Here is a 20,073-nt window from a genome sequence, read left to right on the forward strand (position 1 = left end):
CTGGTGATTACAAGGACAGGAAAAGGGAAAGGTACAATGGTGCGTTATGTCAAGAAAATCTAACCTACCTGGAGGTGACAATTTAAGCTAGAACTTGTATGGGGAGTTACAATGAAGAAGGAATAGTTCATGAAAGTAGCTTGAGGTAGGAAAGAACATGGTGTGTTTGACAAACTAAAAGAAATTACGTTTGGCCAAAAAAATAGAGAGTGATTGTGAGAGCTGCATGAGATGAATTTGGAGGATGGGAAAAAGCCAGACCATGGAGTTTCCCGCAGGTATCACCAAGCCTTGGTTTTATTCCTAAGGTTGTTAGGAAACCACTGGAAGCTTTAAAGCAGTGAAATGATGTGATCAGATTTTCATTTTTAAAAGGTCATTCCTTTTAAACATTGAGGAGAATGGAATAGAAGAACATGAATGAATAGTTTTGTATTATGTTTACTGACTCATTTAAAATGTCAATTAAATGACTTACTGTCTGGGTACACCGTATAACTCCTTTAGTACTCTGATCAGTCATGAGCTTTACAAAATCTTCCTTGTACCACGAGGACTGGTTTTCTCTATGTCCTCCACTGTATCTCAATCTCTTGAAAAAAGGGATTATGAATTATTTATCTTGATTTCCGAGAGAACAGAGGCTGATACTCAGTAGGCATTTCAGGCAGGTTGGGTGAGCTGGAATTATTTTTAAAAAGAACACTGCTTTGATGGTAGCAATTCCAATCTAGAAATTTGGCCCTGCTACAACTTTAAAGATTGTTTTATGTCTGAAAATATAGCTGTATACTGAGGGTTTTTAAAAACATTAATAGATACAGGATAATAGATTTCCGTTACTTCTAACATTGATGGGGTTTTTTGCACAAAATGCTAATAGTTTGTGTCTCAAATATGATAGATAAGTAGCCAGCTGAAATCACTGAAATAGACTAGTAGGTTATTGAAGGTGTCAGATGGTCCAATTTTAATTAAAATAGAGATTTGATAAAAGAATGAAAACTTAAGTCACTAAAAAATGATGAACACAACATTCAAAATGTTTTCAATACACATAATTTAAAAATCAATAACTGAAGAATATTTATTTCCAAAGTAGATAGAACTATTAAGTGAATATTATATTCATAAACACTATGTTAGAACAAATATGGGGAAAAGTGAAACAGGTATTAACTCTAAAACAGCATTGGGAGATTATGACAACAATTGGGAAAATCTGAGCACTGATTTGGAATTTACCAAGAAAGTAATATTGATGCTTAATTGAAATTTACTTGAATACTCTTCAAAATTTTAGATTGAGTAATTTTTAAATCATTTTACCTAATCTAATAATTGACTACTACTTTTTCTCTTTTCAATCTGAATTATTTTTCCTAGTTCTACAAAATATTAATTTGTAACTCCAGAGTTCCTCAAATCAATTGATGGTAAACTTTGGCTAAAGCAGCATTTATATTATTAGTTGACTTCTATAATAAGCCTATGTCCGAAAATTACCTACCTACTAATCAATAGGTGATGAAATGATTACAGAGGAGTTTTTCAATGTTAGTTAGCTCATGCAATTTTCCAAAGAGAGTGAAAAAACTAAATAGATGTGGTTTTTTCCTTAATATTTTAATAATATTTATACATTTTTATTTCCTGGTACTAAGAAAAACTGTCTTCTTGATTAAGCAAATCATAAATTTTATTACGATCTCTATATTCTCATGAGAGGAAATATTCATGGTAGAAAAGTGAATAGAGAAGCAAAGTGATATTGATTTAATCCTTTAAAGGAGACTACTACATGTTAAGAATTCATCTTAGAATGCTTCTTATTAAAGATAATTAAAGTAAGTACTTTCAGCATGAATTCTGATGGAAATAGGCTTCTGAGATATTTCTGTATGATTTTCAATCAATTTATGTAAAGATGTCTTGATTTTTCTCCTTAGTGTGAGCTCAGCATTGAATGGTTTTCCATTATTATATCATGCTCTGTATAAAACATGCCTAACCACACTACATAAACCGTAGCCAGTTTAGAGAATTTATGATGATAAGCTAGAAATAGAGTTGGAGTAGATATTTTGTACTTGAAATATGTTCAATTAATTAATATTTGCACTGATGCACATATTGATATAAATGGAGTCCCTTTGATACTACACTGATTTTTTCCTAAACTGCTGAATGAAACCTGCTACCAAGAAAGATACAAATATGCTTGCTACACTTCCTAATTTTTTAGAAGTCAGGCTTATATTAATGGACAAGAAAATTACCAATATATGATTTGGCTTTGTGGGTTTTTTTTTCCTCTAAAAAATAAATTAGGAAGTTAAGGAATATTTAAATTTGCAGCCATAATCTCAATGAATATGTTATCTTTTCAAATGAGAAATTTGTTCTCAGTATAATCATATGGGTCAGGCAATAGGTATTAGAAATAGAAGAGTAAGCTGTATAAAACAATCACCAGACAGAATGTTTCCATTTTTCCCAATCAAATTATCTATTTCCTCTATTGTTAATTAGCATTTGAGTAACATAAAAATCTCATGGAAATACTGAAAATTACTACATGGGATAAATCATCAACATGTAAATATGTGCACTTATTAATTGAAACTGGCTATTTTATTTTCATGTTATCTCAACCTCATAACTGGGATGTAAAAACAATCGATATTTAGTACTTGTTTTTATTATCCCTTTGATGTCCTCTTTTCTTTCTATTTTTACCCCCTCCTCCCTCCAACATTTGCATTGCACTTTGACTTGTTTTTTATTTTAATTTCTGGACTTTCAAATTATTCAGGTTTTGGCTGTTACTATCTATATTTTTCAGCTACTTTGAACTCTTTCTTTCACTTCCTACATCTTGTCTCTCTTTCAGCTCATCCTCTAATTAGAACCATTACCAAAATATAGCTTTGGCTATCACTAAATGGGCACAAGAAAATAACATCCAATACCTCTATGAGTAACAACTGCCAGCTCTTTAGTTCTTTCTATCTGTTCAGCATTTCTTGGTCTTCTCCTTGTACTTTGTGTATCTGCTTCATGAGGAGAGAGCCCGTCCTTGGACGTGTTGGGGTCCAGACCTGAATTTCTGAGATTCGTAACTTGCACTCGCTGTTCCTCGGAAAGTCTACGGATGGTGACAGCTGTAACACTGGATACAGTAACATCTGCAGATGTGCTAGCAACAGCAATAGCACCAGTGGCAGTCCTGTTATGCTCCTCTAACTCACCAGTGGAGGTAGTGTGGGTCAATGTAGAAGAACCTGTGGGACACAGTAGCACTAGATGCTAACTTTTTCTTTTAAATTTTGTTTATTTTTTTCTGATAAGTTTAATAAATCATATTCCCTTCTATTACCTTAAGGATAATCAACATGAAGAAGCAAAACACAAACACACCACTAAAATTTGAAGTAACCAGATCTGATGGTTGGTTTGTATCAATCAACCTATGAATAGATATTACACACAAATATACCATATTTTAACTGTAACAAATTAGAGGCGAAAAGGTGAAATTGTAAACCTTTATGTGGCCTTCAATCAATTTTCTTCATTATTTATCTACAGATGAATTTTAGCAACAAACGCCTGGCAAGTGACAAGTTTTGACAGAATTGGTAACTATGTAATCACACTTTTCTCAAAAGTATGCTTTGAATATTCTGTGCCATATCTCTTCATAATTTCTGGGAAAAATATCAAAATCTCTATTTTTAAGACAAGCAAGTGAAGAAACGAGAATTTAAAATCAAAGCTAAAATGAAAACAAAAGTATTAAAAAATGAAACTCTGAAATAACTACTCTATCTAAACGTCTATCTTAACCTCATTTGCCAGAAAGCAACCAACATGATAAAATATTCAATTTCATATATATATCTGAGAATTTACTGAGTTGTCTTTGGAAATTAGGTAATATTTTTCACCATTTTAGAGTAATATTTGAGATTAACCAATTTTCAACTAATTAAAATTAAACAAATCATTTTATTTAGAAATGCCTAAAAATTAACTATTAGCAGGGAACTTTTATTCATACAAAACTAGCTTTAAAAAATGGTGGAGGGGGGCCCGCCCCATGGTTTGGTGGTTAAGTTCAGCATGCTCTGCTTCAGTAGCCGGGGTTCCCAGGTTCAGATTCCAGGCACGGACCTATGCCACTCGTCAGCCATGCTGAGGCGACGACCCGCATACAAAATAGAGGAAGACTGGCACAGACATTAGCTCAGGGCAAATCTTTCTCACTAAAAAACAAAAAAAAAAGAAAAATGGTTGAGGGGCCAGCCCTAATGTCCTAGTGGTTAAGTTTGGTGCATTCCACTTCAGGGGCCGGGGTTTGGTTCCTGGGCATGGACTTACAGCACTCATCAGTGGCCATGCTGTGCTGGTGGTCCACATACAAAAAAATGCAGGAAGATTGGCAACAGATGTTAGCTCAGGGAGAATCTTCCTCAGTGAAAAAAAAAAGATGGCTGAGAATTTCCAAATATCTCACAAGAATTTTGTGGTATATATCTCTCCACATTCTTAACATTATTAAAATTTCATTGTAACTTAAAAATGTTTTAAAGGTGCAAAATTAGGGTTTTCTTTTTTCTTTCCCTTAAATTTTTTGCAAGATTGTCCTTGGTTGTACATAATTCTCACATAACGAAAAAAAAGTAGTCTTATAATAGAAGCATGAAACTGAATGAAGATATATTTAAAAGGATCTTGACAGCTAAAATGCTTAACAAGAAAAAATTTTTTGAATTTTGGAGGTACAGCTACTAATTAGGAATGATAGGTCCTGGTTAGAAAACTTCTAAATATTTTTTAAAGCCAATGAGTGGTATATGTTTTTATACACTTGCCTTCTCAATAAACTGCATTTCAAACTTCTATCCACAATGTATAATTAGATAGTCCTATGTATTGTTGTTCAGACAACAATATATAGGAATATTTTAACCATTCTGCAAGAGGAAAATAGTTATGTCCCTTAATGTGGTTTGAGTATGTTCTGCCTTTTTTTTTTTTTTTCCTGTTATACTGTAGGCAGGTGATTAGTAAGACTAGTAATTCTGGTTTCTGCTTTAAACTCAAAAAGGAAGTTAAGCCTGAGGTCCCCTCATTCATAAGCAAGCAAAGAAGCACATATCTGCTACTAATTCTTTCAGCCTGAGTTGTCCTCTCTTGTTTTAATTTGATTTAGAAATTCAAAAGAATTAAATGATGATTATATTTAGAGGGGCCCAGGGGTAAATGAAGTATGACAATTATCAGATTATTTTAAAGACTTTTAATATATTTTAAAGCATCAGTCAGAAAAAAGTTGCTATTGAATATTTATCTAAGTTACTGTGTGAAGACCAGACTCTACTAAATTCATGTGGCTTATGTAAATTAGACAGTAACATTTACTAAGCTAATCTTTGGTAAGAGTTTTCTTTAATCACATGATTAAGCAATAACTATACTTACACTACTAATATTCAGTAATTGACCTCATGGTAAATCAGACATTTGGGATGCCCATGGACTCATTACTATAAAAACAATCACCTGATCCATATTATTCTCCTGGGGAATTTAATTATATCTTCCATTTTTGAAAGGAAGTATGAAATCAGGATGAAAAACTAATACTTTAAAATTTTTCATAACTTTATCCTAATTTCCAGGCTTTCAGGTTTATATTAAAGAAGGAAACCATTTAACTACAAACATATGTTGCTACATATAATCGAAAAGTATAAAAAAATCACGGAATTTGTACTCTGCCTCAAATCTCAATGTTCCTACCGCTAACAATGGAGTAAACTGAATAGCTATTTGTTACATTCTATTACTGAAGTCATTACAATTAATCTCAAATAATCTCTTATATTTGGGTCAATAGTTCTGGGGTAATTCTTGGGAACGTGTCTACGTTGCTTCTGTAACTACTCTTCAAGACCTACAGAACAATTCCAAACACCCATTTTCTTGAAGACTCCAGAGGATAAATACAGTTCCTGACCAAATCTGAGGGTTAGAATTGATCTTTGGTAGTGTTTGCCCCAGGATTTGCTAGCAATCCCAATCTTAAAATCTTCAGTATTAGAGCTCTACTTCTGGCTAATGGTAGTGGAAATTCAGTACTCTTCTCTTAACCTGAGTGCAGAACAGAGTGCAATGTTGGAATAAAGCACTGAACAATCCATTTCTTTAATAACCACAGTCTAATCAGATATATATTTCAACCAGATATTTTGCCACCAGTTCTTAGGTTTTACTTATATTTTATGTTCATATTCTTTCCTCCCCATTCTAGGTTGCAAGCTCCAGGAAGGCCGAGCTTTTTCTATATTCTATTCACTGCTGAATCCCAAGCATCTGGTGCCTGGTACATAGTAGATGCTCAAGAAATTTTCCTCAAAAGAAAGAATAAATGAATGGATCAATTTAATAATAATGTTAAAATAATATTAACAATAACAAAGAGGACAAATTGCACAAATGAAATATGATTATAATATTTATCATGGCAAAGTGGTATTTCAAATAGTATAATGAATGAAGGGTAATTCCAAAGCAAGGAAAAACTGATAATTTTGTTTTTAACTTTCAAAAACATCACTTTGAAAAAGTGTGGAATCTGAAGATTTTTTTGCATAAGGAAGAGTTACTTGAAGATTTTTGTCATCCTTCCCAAAACAGCAAAGTTTACAATGTTAGTGTGAAATGGATTTACTTAGAATGTTCAAATTTCTGTAGAGTGAAAAGTAATTATATCTCATAACGGCAGGACATAGAAGTGCATCTAAATTTAGTTAGATATGTTTGATATGTATAGTAGAGCTACAAAGAAGTAACATTGATTTCCCTTATAAGGCAATAAAATAATTCATCACCATACAGTTATATCATATATTGTATAACCATTTTATTTAAAATGTAGACCAATTTAGAATACTGATTTTGGTACCACTTTAAATTGGCAGTGTGTGAAACACAGATTTTTAAATTGTCAAAATGCACCATTCAACAGTTTAAAAACACTGAACATTTTTGCATACTAACTGTTTTATGAAGTAATTGCCAATGTTGGAAAAAGCCTTAGGATTATGTATAGCAACAATCCAATATTAAATGTATAATATAACTAATCCAATATTAAAATATAATATTTTACTTTCTTTTAAAAAAATTTAAGTATGCTACACAATTGTGTAAACGTTATCTTTAATAGCACAGTATTAAATGCTTATGTTACAAGACATACAACCCAAGTTAAGGAAGAAAATGTACATTCAGAAAAATCCATTCTTCATTTGAAATCAAATCATGTTTACAAGATGTAATTTATCATAATTAGATTATCCTGTCATTAAATTGCTTAAGATATATTTAAAAATTAGATGTTTACAATATAAACACATGCCTAAAATATAATTTTATTAATATTCTTTAACAAAATATTTCCCAACATAACAAAAATAAAATGAAATGATTACATATATAAGCATGCTTCTATAAATCATAACTATATGTATCTTTGGAATTATGATAATGGAAAATGACAAAAGTTACACATGTAAATTGGCAAATTTATTTAATAGTAATCCTTACAATATTAAATTTGGATTGTATTGTGTATTATAATGAAGATTATGCATTTGAAGGCTTTTTCATTTCAACAATATATCTCCAAGAGACTAAACATAATTCATGTAAAACCATTTATAAATGTCATTTAGAAAGTTTACCAAATAAAAACTCATATCATCATTGAATTTGAATTTCTTTTTGACTAAATTTTTTATCTTACAGAATTTAGAAAAAAAATTATGCTATGTTGTTTTGTAATTATTGTCTAACTCATCACAGAAATAAAGAACAGAATATGTTGCTAGAAATGTAAGTGAATGGCTCAATATGTATACAATTATATAAGCACATGTTGAAGTAGCTTTTCAAAGAAGCAGCTTTTAGATATTTATCATTGGCATGTTATTTTATATAAAAAATATATATTCTGTTCCATTAATTTTAGTATTTCAAATGAAACATTTGTTTAATTAACAAAGTTTAATTAACAAAATAATTCTAAGTGAATAATTTTGTGGCATTATTATCTATAATGAAGAAAAACATAATAAACATATTTAACATGAAAACATGCAAAAGAAAAAATATACAAAATAACGTCAAAATAAAATCTAAATACAACTAATGCAACAATTCTATTTGAACCATCATTTAGATAGTCTATAAATTTTAGCATATTTAGTACTTTAATTTGTATGTTATATTTCTTTTATTTAATCTTACTTACATGAAACTTATGGGAACATGTCAACAAGAGAGGACTCTTGAAAACTAATTGAAATATGAGTATGGGAAAGGTAAAACAAAGCCACTGCTTCGTTGCACATTACATGATACAATTTTCAGAAAACACATTTTAGCTGGGAAAATAACTTTAGTATTTTGCATTTTAAACATTGTTAATTCCAGTATCCTAAAATCTGTAGAGCTTAGTATTTAATAGTATAAATTGGTGGATGTGTGTGTACTATGAATATTCGAAGTAGAGAAGAGATGGGTAAAGTGAAATAGAAAGTAGCCCTTAAAGTACAGAATAAATATAAATGATCTATCTCCGATTAATTGTTACCTAACATAAAATTGTCTCTCTGACTAGGAGGATTTTAAGTGACTAAACCCTGAAAAAATTAGTTTGTAATTTAGTTTTAAAGAGTAGGTTTATATTGGTCTTATAAAGTTTTGATTTGAAATTAAAATGCTGCATTTATGTTGAAACTACATAAGATTATGATCTTAAAATATCTAATTAAATAAATATAAGATATTCTTGATTATAAGATGCACCTCTAAGAAAGAAAAGATTCTGCCAATTAAACTATGACATGACAACGCAAAAGTGCTGTCACCTGCATCCAGATGTCTGAGATGTTAAAATGTGAAGCTGATCTTAGTGGAGTAAAAAAAAAAAAATCAGTAATTCAAGTAACAAATTTTTTATGATCATAAGTTCAATAAACTAATTTAAAAATAGAACTGAGAATTTAAATATAAGTTGTCTTTCTGAATTAATTGACATATTGATATATATTTATGTTATATATTTCAATTTAAATTCCTAAGCATTAAATAGGGAAACCAGTATTAAGTTTTGCAAGGGTATTTGTTTTTATCAAGTACAAGTAATCTTACTGATTTAATACGCAAAGTGAATGAATAAATATTTGCAATCTAAGCTGAAAGTGATGATAGCAAGATTTAATGATACATCTACTAAATCCCTTACTTACCATGAGTAAATAAATGATTATAAAACAAATATTCAATAAAATATGTACTAATGTCAAGTGGTTTACATGCAGGATAAAATCCCATATTCTGAATTGTTTAAAATTTTGATAAACTCAACATGCCAAACAACCATAAATACCTTTATCTAAATAAAACATAGAAAATATCAAAAGTTTTAGAAAGCATATGGAGAGTACTGTGTTGGTCAACCATGAGAAAACTATATATATATAGTAACTATATATATATAACTATATATGGCAAATATATGTTATATAATATACATGCTATATAACATATATGTTATAAATGTATGAATGTTATACTAAATATCATCACGGTTTTGTCACAAAAATGTGAGAGAATAGACATCTCATTTCTTAGTACTAAAAATTAAGTAAGAGCACGCTAGGGAAAAATTTTTTTAAGTAGGAAGTTCTAAGAGTCTTGAAGATATTCTCTCTTAAAGGACCATTTCTTGCTTCACCCAGTTGATTAAAATGAAGTTGCAGAATCAAGCTTCAGCATCTTATCACTCTTTTTCATACATTTTGGAAGTCTCAACTATGTGTAGTGGTGGGTCCTAGGTGTCACTTTTTATTTTAATGTGCTCAACCACAAACACACACACCACTCACAGGAATAAATATCCCCAAAATACAAACTGAAGTCTTTTTTGTGTAACTGAGCATAACGGTCTTCTATAAAGTCACAATACTGACAGTAAAACTTGAAGACCTAGGTTTTGAAATAAGAGTCATGGCATCCATGTCACATTTCCTAAGAACAAGAGAAAGAGATAGAATTCCCCTCCACACCTTTCTAAAACCCTATCTTGTATTTTTAGACCTTTTTCTTGCAGCAGCTCGTGTCATTTAGCTGAAGGAGAAGGATTTGTCATTCTGGGTTTCCCCTAAGCAAACAAAATGTAATCTAATACGCACTTGTTTAATTTGCCTCCTCACAAAAGCTTGTGGAACGCTGCCAGTTTTCAGGGAAGATTTAAAGGTGTTAATAGGAAAAAGGGATACTACATATCTTTTATTCCAAAATGTTCTTCAGGAACTCCTTCATATTCAGAGCCTTGCTGTCTCCGATAAATGTTATGTAGTAATAATTTTTTTAAAACAGAGATCAAGTCTTACACACGTGTAGCACCCACTTCCCCTTGAATGTTTAATAAATGTATGAGGGAAGAATGAATGTGGCTAAATGTACTACTCTCTTATTTCTCAAAAATATAAACATTTTATTTAATGTTTAATTAATATTTATCGAGTGTTAAATGTACTTTCAAAGACATAAATATAAGAAACTGAACCTGTCCAGATGTGTTCAAACAATAGAAAAACACATAATTATAATATAATTGCAATTTATCTTGCACGCACTAGAACAGAAGCAAGGGAAAGAGAGGAAGAAACTTCCAAGAACACATAAATCACTCCTTCATTAGTGTTTTCTCAAATGAGGGTAGCATTTCCCTTTTATTCCATTCTCTAGCCCCATTTTCCCCAAAAAAATATTTTATAATGACAATATTTGGTAACGTGAAGGAGAAGAGGCAGAAGTAAGGGAAAAGAACTGGTAAGGTTATCTTTTATACCAATCATTACTGAAAGGAAAAATAAGAGAAGGCTTTATCGTGACCTAGCCCATCACGTCCCCGAGACCTGTTTACCTTGATTACATGACTGTATGAACGTTTATCCTCTGTTTCCTTCTATTCTATAATGGCCTTCTGGTTTGGGGAGGGTGAGGAGTTCATCCTTTTTCACTAATTCTAAGTGTTCCTCTTTTTTTAGTGCCTAAAGTATACATAATGCTGCTTTCACACATGTGATTTGATTTAAAGGGAACCAAGGAACTACTTTTACCACTACATTTTTCTCTCCGTGTACAGAGATGCTGCTGAACAGATGCTCTTTAGGATTAGGTATTGGCCTCTCAAGATGATTCTCTTAGAATCAGACAAATCCCTTTCTGGTTGAGCAAACACACATACTGGAGTGATTGCTTAACTATTTAATTTAAATTAGTTTATTGCAAAGTTTTCTTCTCCTCCAAAATATAATAGGGGCAGTTTGAGAAATACATGTTTTGGGGAGAAGTGTGAAGCTTGCAGTAAGATCACAGAATGCTTCTTATTGAGGCATTTATCATAAGTTGACATCTGATCCCATATGATTGTTACATGATTGGAAGAACTGAGTTCATTATTAACAGGAGGGGTATAAGGGAAGTGTGGGTGGGTAGGAAAGGGCTGACATTCTGGAGGAAAGACTATTATGGTGTTGATTGTAGCAAGGTTGCTGAGCAACAGGTATCTGCATAAATATGCTAAAATAGGGCAGGCTAATAAGAAACTCAAGCCAAAAAAGGTCTTATTTTCCTGCATCATACACTCTGTAAAATACTCTATAGCAGCTAATTAATTAGAAGCAAGAGTGATTTGCTTAAAAATAAATACCAATCTCGGCTTAGAAAAGTAGCATGTTAGAGGAAACAAAACCTTCAGAAATGGTAAGAACTTATCAAAGGCTACAATTAATTGGAAAGGGAAATATATTTTATATTATATATTGGGTTATTACGTATAATTATATGTTGGGGTATTTAAAACATATATTTCCATATTGAGAGGTAAATCTTTATATTTCTTCATGTAATTACTCTGCCAAGTTCCTTTCTTATAAAGAATGCATTTTATTTCAAGACAATAAGTACAACGACTGTCTTTTAATACCATCAATAAAACAAAGGTATGAATACTGTAACAATGATGGCTGAGATTTACCTTTATATTTGGCTTCCGATAGGTTTTGGTTTTTAGTTTGTTTATGGAAATAGATGATGTTAAAATTTAATTATAAGATGTGAAGATCTGACCAAGGAGGATCTCAAAAATCATATATTTTAACATTATGCCATCTGGCAATTGTCTTTGACACTTTCTACTCTAGGAGTAGAGTTTGATCCTCTGAGCGATACAAATCAGAAGGTTAATCAGAACTTCCTTCACTCAAATCTTCCCTGGGAAAGAGACACACACATTTGTGTTTTAAATACAAAGAAATTTCATCTCATTTAGAGCAGAAATTACTTGGAAAGACAGGAAAAATAAGAGCGAAATATGAACAAAGAGATTCAGCAAAGGACTTGTGCTTTTACATCTTTGTAGATATTGAACAAAAGAAACCTTATCTTGCATTCATTCCAGAGAAAGCAAATGTTATTTGCTTAATGAATCTTTCTATTCCCAATCCTTTCTATACCAAGAAAAGTGAGGATGTTTCCTTTTTCTGTTTCAGTAGAATTTTAAATATCTGACTACAAAACTTCTTACTTTCCATCTTCCCTCTCCTTCCTCTTTTTTATTTCACAAACATGAATTAAATGACTACTATGCATCAAGTACAAACACACACACATATATCTATATATCTATATACATAGATATCCATCCCCGCCTTGCAAGTAAACAGTCATGAATTTAAAAAATCAGAGCCATGTGATATGTTCGATGAAGGATACACAGAGAACTATGAAAATACAGCTGGAAAGCTCTTAGCTATACTTCCAAAATGGGAAAGATTTTTCTGGTGAAAGAGACATTAGAATTTAGCTTAAACGATGAGGAGATTTTGCCTGGTGCATGAGGAATAAAAGAGCATCCTAGTCAGAGGTAACAGGTTAAAAAAAGGTGTGGCAAGGGAAAAGGCAAGACATGCTCATGCAATTGCAGATTATTTGGTACGGCAGGAATGAAGAGAGAGCGATAGCAGATTTGGTAGGTAGGCACCAATGCTTGAGGAGCCAAGAAATTTCAACTTAGCTTGAAAAGATAAGGCGTCACTGAAGGATATTAAGCAGGAGATTGATATGACAAGACTGTCATTTTAGAAAGACTGAAATTGCTGTAATTGTGGATAAGATATTAGAGATATATGGACTAAAGGAAGGGCTAACATTTAGCTGACTTGACTATATGACTATGAACACCTTGAAATAAGGTTGCTAGATTTAGCAAATAAAAATATAGGGAACTCAGTTAACTTTGAATGTCAGATAAACATTTTTTTTTTTCTATATGACCTGTGAAGTACTTGGGACACATTTATAATGAAAAATTATCCATTGTTTATCTAAAATTCAAATTCAAATGGGTATCCTGGATATTATCTGGAAACTCTACTTTGAAAGTAATTCAGACTTACAAACTCTGAAAATTTTCTGCATACAAACAAGTAAAAACTATTAACAAATATTGATCCTTTTAATGTAAGTGTGCTTTGATAGATCCTGTGAAAACTTATGGAATGACAGAGAGTAGGTGTGATGACATCACAAGAACATCTAGACAAAATTCATTCAAGTATCTTTTTTATGAAATGAGAAATAAAAAGAAGACAAATTGAATGAGGTGTGCTAAGGCCTTTTACTTCATGTATATTTAAATCTTACCTCTTTTTAGTATTAAAAAACAGCTTATATCCTATTTTAGCCCTTTATTCATTATAAAACGTATGTTCTATACTTGAGGAAGAAAATACATATCGAGATCTATGTATTTTCTTTCTATAGATGTCTCATATAAAAAAATGCCAGCTTTCTTAACAATGCTTCAATCAGTAGAAACTTGAATTGAAGATATTTCCAGCAAGAACTTATTGGTCTTTTAATTGTTTCCAGGCACTAGAAATGGCAACAAATATTGAATAGTTATAATTCTCAAATGATCAAGTAAGTTTTTTTGACCTATTGATCTTTTCCCATCCTTGTTTTTTCAGATGATGGAAAGTACAAAATGGAAAGTAGAAAATTCAGTTTTCTCTCTCTCTCCCCCTTATACTCTTTAGATAGATAGATATAGATAGAATATGTATATTCTCATACATATGAGAGAAAGAAGAGAGAGAGACTTATAGATACTGTATATATAGAGAGAGAGACCACATGTACATATATTTTTTTTTTTTCTTGTGTGTGGCACCAGCAGGCAGGAGGTCTAGGGAGTGGGGGCCACACTGGGCATGCCCTTCTGTCAACATATATATATATATATATATATATATATATACACACACACACACACACATGCACACACACACACACACATATATATAGGGGGGAGAGAGAAGAGAGAGCGAGGGACTAACTATATATATATATGATGTACATAAAAAAAAGTCTGAATTCTGAAAAGCCTTTTTTGAGTAAGAGTGTTCTATTTGATCAAGATCATATACAATCTAATTGGTTAACTTTCTCATGAAAAAGATTAATTAAAGCAAAAGAAGTTTCTAAATCATTAAAGTGGTTTTAAATACCTGAAAGTTTTATATCTACCCAGGTGATTTTGGTATATTACAACTACATGTAATAATATGAATATCCAATCATTTTTCTGAAGTATACTTGTTTTTGGTGAGGAAGATTCTCCCTGAGCCAACATCTATGCCAATCTTCCTCTATTTTCTACATGGGTCGCCACCACAGCATGGCCACAATGAGTGATGTAGGCCCGCACCTGCAGGAACCGAACACAGAGCTTGCTGAAATTAACCACTAGGCCATGGGTCTGGTCCTCTGAAGCATACTTTTAACTCTTATAAGGGTGATGAAGACTTGCTCCTCTCATCTGTGGGACAGTGTCTTTGTAACTCCCCAAATTTCTGAATAGAAATGATTAAGACACTTTAAGTTTATTTGGCATTCTAATATGTTTACTTTAAATGACTAGATAACAGAACTATTTAAACAAACATGTTATAAAGAGCAACCAGCATTTGCTGAGCACTTGTCATGTTCTAGACACAGTCCTAATTAATCCATTTCATTCTCAAAAGTACCTATGAGCTGAGGATATTAAAGCTCAGAGCATCTTCAAAACATACGCTGACTCACTTTGCAGGATTTGGACCCAAATTGTGTAATCCCAAAACCACAATCCTCACTCCTGTGAAATAAGTACATCTCTACTTAGCCTCCCCAGGCATGTAAACACTTGTGCCTGAATCAACATGGAAGTTATTTATTTATGTTTTGTTTTCACTGTATTTCTTCCCCATCACCTCCTTCCCCAATACACGTCTTGTTTCCAGGTCCTTCTTAAAATTCCCTTGAATCAGGGGAAGACAGTTCTGCAGGGCTAAAAGGGAAATTTTCTCTCTCTAAGACCTCCTCATAGCTTTCGTTTCCTGACAGTCTACGCCTCACCAGGAGATTCATCCAGTGACAGGAGAGGGGCAACGACTACGGGAGGATTGGAGACCAAGGAGAGGATATGAAGTGACATACACACCCTCCCTGTTGCGTTGCAGGAAACTGGAAAGGTCTGGGAACCTGGACTCTCACCTTTGGCTAAGATTCTTCGCTCAGGCTTGTCAAGGGACGTCAGGTCACCTGCTTTCATGGGAAATGTGGCCTTGAACAACTATGACTGGGTGCCTTTCTCCTCATTGTCCAGGCACTACAAAGGCTCCTGACATTCTTGTGCAACTTAAGGGAAGAAGAAGGTGCCAACGTTTCTTGTACCCTTCTCCATAATGACCCGGATAGAATTTTCCTCCTGTCAGGTTCAATGGAGGCTCTCAAATTATTTGAATTTAAGAGAATAAAGTGACATTTCTTGCCCATCCAAGTCTGGGGATTAAATTTCATACCTGTTTCACTTGCAAATACAGCAAAATTACACACCACACCTCAAAAGCCTCTTTTTTTTAATAATTTAGATTCAGCTTGACATATGATGTCTCTGTGTTCCTAGTATTTACTCCTTCACCTATTATAGTTTTTCTCTCATAAAACAGTTCTTAATAATCTAATTTCACTTATCTTTGAAAATTATCTGTTGCTCAATAGCTACAAGACTCGCATTATCATCCCTGAGGCTTTCTTACCATGTTGCTAAATTGGATCTTTTTTTTTTTTTTTGGAATGAACAAAGCTTCGGTAAATTTCTGGTTCCTAACTTTTACCTACAAAGACTTCTCCAATCTTCAAAAATTTCATGGGAGGAACTTTTTTCCTCAGTCCCATATAAATTTTATTGTTCATGGAAAGTAGATGCTTTCTATGAGGTCTTTTGCCCCAGAGACCCAAGCATCAATTAGTCCTCAGCAACCATTCCCCACTGATCCAAAGTTGAGCCTCTAACAATTACCAATCACTTATTTCACGCACCTTCTATGATAAACATTTTACATTTAATCTTCATAACAATCATATGCAGCAGATACTATTGTAATTTATATATCGAGGGGAAATAACTTGAATGAGGACATTCATTCGTGTATTCATCTTAGTGTTTATGGTCTTAGGTCGTTCATTCATTCAGGTATTTATTCAACAAGAATTTATTGAGTGCCCACTCCATGCCAGGCACTGAATTATCCAGAGGTGAGTAGTACAAACAGTGTGTTTCCTAAGAAAGATTACATTCAAGTGAGAAAGACAAAGAATGAACAGATTAATATAACAGCTGGTGGGGAAACACAAAGCGACATTTGAGCTAAAATCTTAATAAAGTGAAAGAGTGGGACATAAAAATAAAAGACCTGATAGATCTGGCACTTTTATTCAGACTGTCAGATTCCATAGTTTGTGTTCTTATTCTTGGTGACATACTGCTTCCTATTCAGTTATGACTTGGGCATTTCACTTTATATCTCTATAACTATGTCCCACAGTCTGTTGTGCCCTATATTTCTATGAAGTAATATGTATTTTCGTTAAAGGCAATATTACATTTTGAGAGTAAAATTTAACTATTTGAATTCCACATTTTTTTTTTCAGGAATAAAAATTAAAGTAATGGCAATAGTATCACTAATTTTCTTTATTTCTATTTCTTTTATCCCTTCTCAGAACCAAATGTGTTTCTTAAAAAGAAAGTAGTATTGTGATAGTATGAGTTCTTTTGACTGATGGAAAACATAACACGCATTCTTGAGATTAAAAAGTAAAATTTTAGGGGTCCAGCCCTGTGACGTAGTGGTTAAATTCAGCATGCACTGCTTTGGCAGCTCGGGTTCGTGGGTTCAGATCCTGGGCACAGACCTACATCACTTGTCAGCCATGCTGTGGCAGTGACTCACATATAAAATAGAGGAAGATTGGCACAGATGTTAGCTCAAGGCAAATCTCCTCAGGCAAAGAAAGAGGAGGATTGGCAATAGATGTTAGCTCACAGTGAACCTTCTGCACCAAAACCAAAAAAAAAAAAGTAAAATTTTAGTAATTTCTAAATGTGGTTAGAATTTAGACCATCTCTAAAGGGGAGATCATCTCAAAAGCAAAACTGAAAATTAGAAAATATTTGACTTTTTAACACACAAATTTTATATGTCTGTATTCGTTTTCCCTGGTTGTCATTTTTCCATTTTCCAATGCCATACCGATGAGGACATAATTCATCAATTTTTTCAAAATGGTAGGTAGAATTCTTTGTTGAATTAGAAATATGTTTCACAACAAGGTCAACCAAGGTTTTTCGTTAGAAGATGAAAGTCATGTTGTAGAATTTCAGTCACTAGCTAGAAGGCTGCATAGAATTGGGAGGATTTCGGGGCTTCTTGGAGTCCCCAGTCATGCCATAGACATCACCTACAGGTTCTATCTGCAAAAATGGTCAGCTTTAGTGTTTCTTTATATGTGATTACATTTCAAAATATGTTCTCAAAAACTGCATTTTCGTTTCAGAAAGATGGTTTCTGCTATAAAATGTCACTGAATCTGTGCAGTTCTGGCTTTCCTGATAGAGAGTAGACTGCTTTTCTATACAAGTGAATAACTTCTAAAATTTAGTCAACATAAAACTTCATATGATGTGTCTTGAAACAAACTGGAATAAAAATATAATATGCGAGTCAGTCAATAACACAAACTGCAGTTTGCAGTGTAGAAAAGAGAGGATGAGATACAGAAAATATTATTCTGTGATTCCAAGAATTGTATATATAAATCACACATAGTGCATTTTCTGGAGCTGGCCCAGGGAAGTGATCTGTAGTAATTAAAGCTTATTTATAATGTGACTACATCTATACTTTTGCTTTTTGCAAAATATAACTATTTATAATCATTTTTTAACACCACTTCATATATGAGCTATATACAATATGAGAAAAAACACTGTTTTGAAATTAGTTCTGGGTTCAATATTGGCTATGCTGAAACTAGGAATGAAATTGTGGGCAATTTGCCTTGGTTTCCTCACTTCTCATGTGAAGAGTTTGGACTGAATTAGTGGTTCTCAAATTTTTCATCATGAAATGCCACTTTCATTATATTTCCCTAAGAAATTTTTTTTGAGAACTTCTATCTTTCAAATAAACTAAATCACTTTCATAGTAATAAATGTGTGCTCATTTTTAAAAATCAATCGTGGCACCTGCTAATCAGCAATTCTAACTGCCATGAGGTAACCAACATAACACCGGGTTAATTTAATTATAGCACTAACCAAAGAAAATTGATATTTTAGTTAGCACGTGAGGCCCTTTAATGGGTAAATTTTAATTAAATTTTTTGAAATTATGAAAATAATAGACCATTATTATTCTTCCAGGAAATCCCAAAAAGGAAATACCGGGATACAAGATGTTTAAGGTCCATTTCAGCTCTACAAATCTATGAATCCATGAGAACAGAGAATTTAATTTAAATAACACATTTATTTTACTATGTTGTCTGCCTGTCTTCCTTCCTTCCTCCTTCTCTCTCTCTCTTTCTCTCCCCACTCTCTCCCTTCCTTCCTCCTTCCCTCTCTCTTTTTCTTTGTTCTTTCCTTCCACAAAATGCGTTAGAAATTTAATACATTCCAGGCATCCCTCTGGTTGCTAAAATGATCAAAGGAAGGAAAGAAATACCAAGAAAGTAAGCACAGTGATTTCAGAATTGTTAGTACTGTGAAGGTGCAAATACAGGAGGCAGTGAATGCTGAAGGAGAACCGAGTTTGCCCCCAAAATATGCCTCTTTGGAATACTGATTATTTTAGGTTGATTATTTTTAAGAAACAGAAGACTCAGGAAGTTTTTTTTTAACCTCTCTCTTAACTGCCTAAAAGAATTTAGATAAATGGCCTGTCACAGGAACAAAGCTATCACCAGAAATATCTACAAAGAATATGGGGTAGGTGTGGTGGGGGAGACTCCTGGCAGGGCCTAGAGATCAAAGTCCTCTCCACGTCCTATTGTCTCTGCATGGCATGGCAAACATTTGTTTACCAAATATGTGCTTTTTCATCTCCATGTGAATTGCCTTCCTCCCCTTTGAAGTTTCAAACTACTACCCCAACAGCCTCTTTTGTCTTTAGCTGAAGATGGTATTTAAAATGGTGCCTTCAACCATCTTGGTGAGTTACTCGGTTTTTCTGGGTCTCTCCCATGAATAAATGTTATTAAACTCTTTGTTTGATTTTCTCCTGTTAACCTGTCTCATGTCAATTTATTCCTTGGACCATCCAGAAGAACATAGAAGGGTAGAGGAAAATTTCTTCCTCCCCTACAATGCCTAGGTTGTTGAGACTAGCCTAATTCACATTGGCTTATCTTCTCTGAGAAGATTCTTATGCTGACTCCTGAATGGTGAAAAAAAACCCCGTCATGGGAAGACTTGAGGGCATAATTTTCCACTCAGAGAGAACGTCAAATACAAAGAACGTAAGGGAGAAAGAAGACGGTATGTCCAAGAAGGCAGTGAGAGAGTGCTAAGTATTAGGAAAGTAGGGACTTGTATGCCATTGC

At 32.9% G+C, this 20,073-nt stretch overlaps 1 protein-coding gene across 3 annotated transcripts in view; it reads right to left on the minus strand.

The window, feature by feature from the left end:
- The window catches only part of CSMD3 (CUB and Sushi multiple domains 3), a 1,210,091-nt gene that overhangs the window by 731,293 nt on the left and 458,725 nt on the right, over nt 1–20,073 (minus strand). The window contains exon 7 of one of the 3 annotated variants that reach the window (XM_058564811.1): nt 2,973–3,284. The exons of the other annotated variants lie outside the window; for them this stretch is intronic. Within the exon in view, the coding sequence (XP_058420794.1) occupies nt 2,973–3,284 (312 nt within the window). The remainder of the gene's footprint in view (nt 1–2,972; nt 3,285–20,073) is intronic. 3 annotated transcript variants of the gene reach the window in all.

The sequence above is a fragment of the Diceros bicornis genome, chromosome 21 (assembly GCF_020826845.1).
Source record: "Diceros bicornis minor isolate mBicDic1 chromosome 21, mDicBic1.mat.cur, whole genome shotgun sequence".
Classification (NCBI taxonomy): Eukaryota; Metazoa; Chordata; class Mammalia; order Perissodactyla; family Rhinocerotidae; genus Diceros; species Diceros bicornis.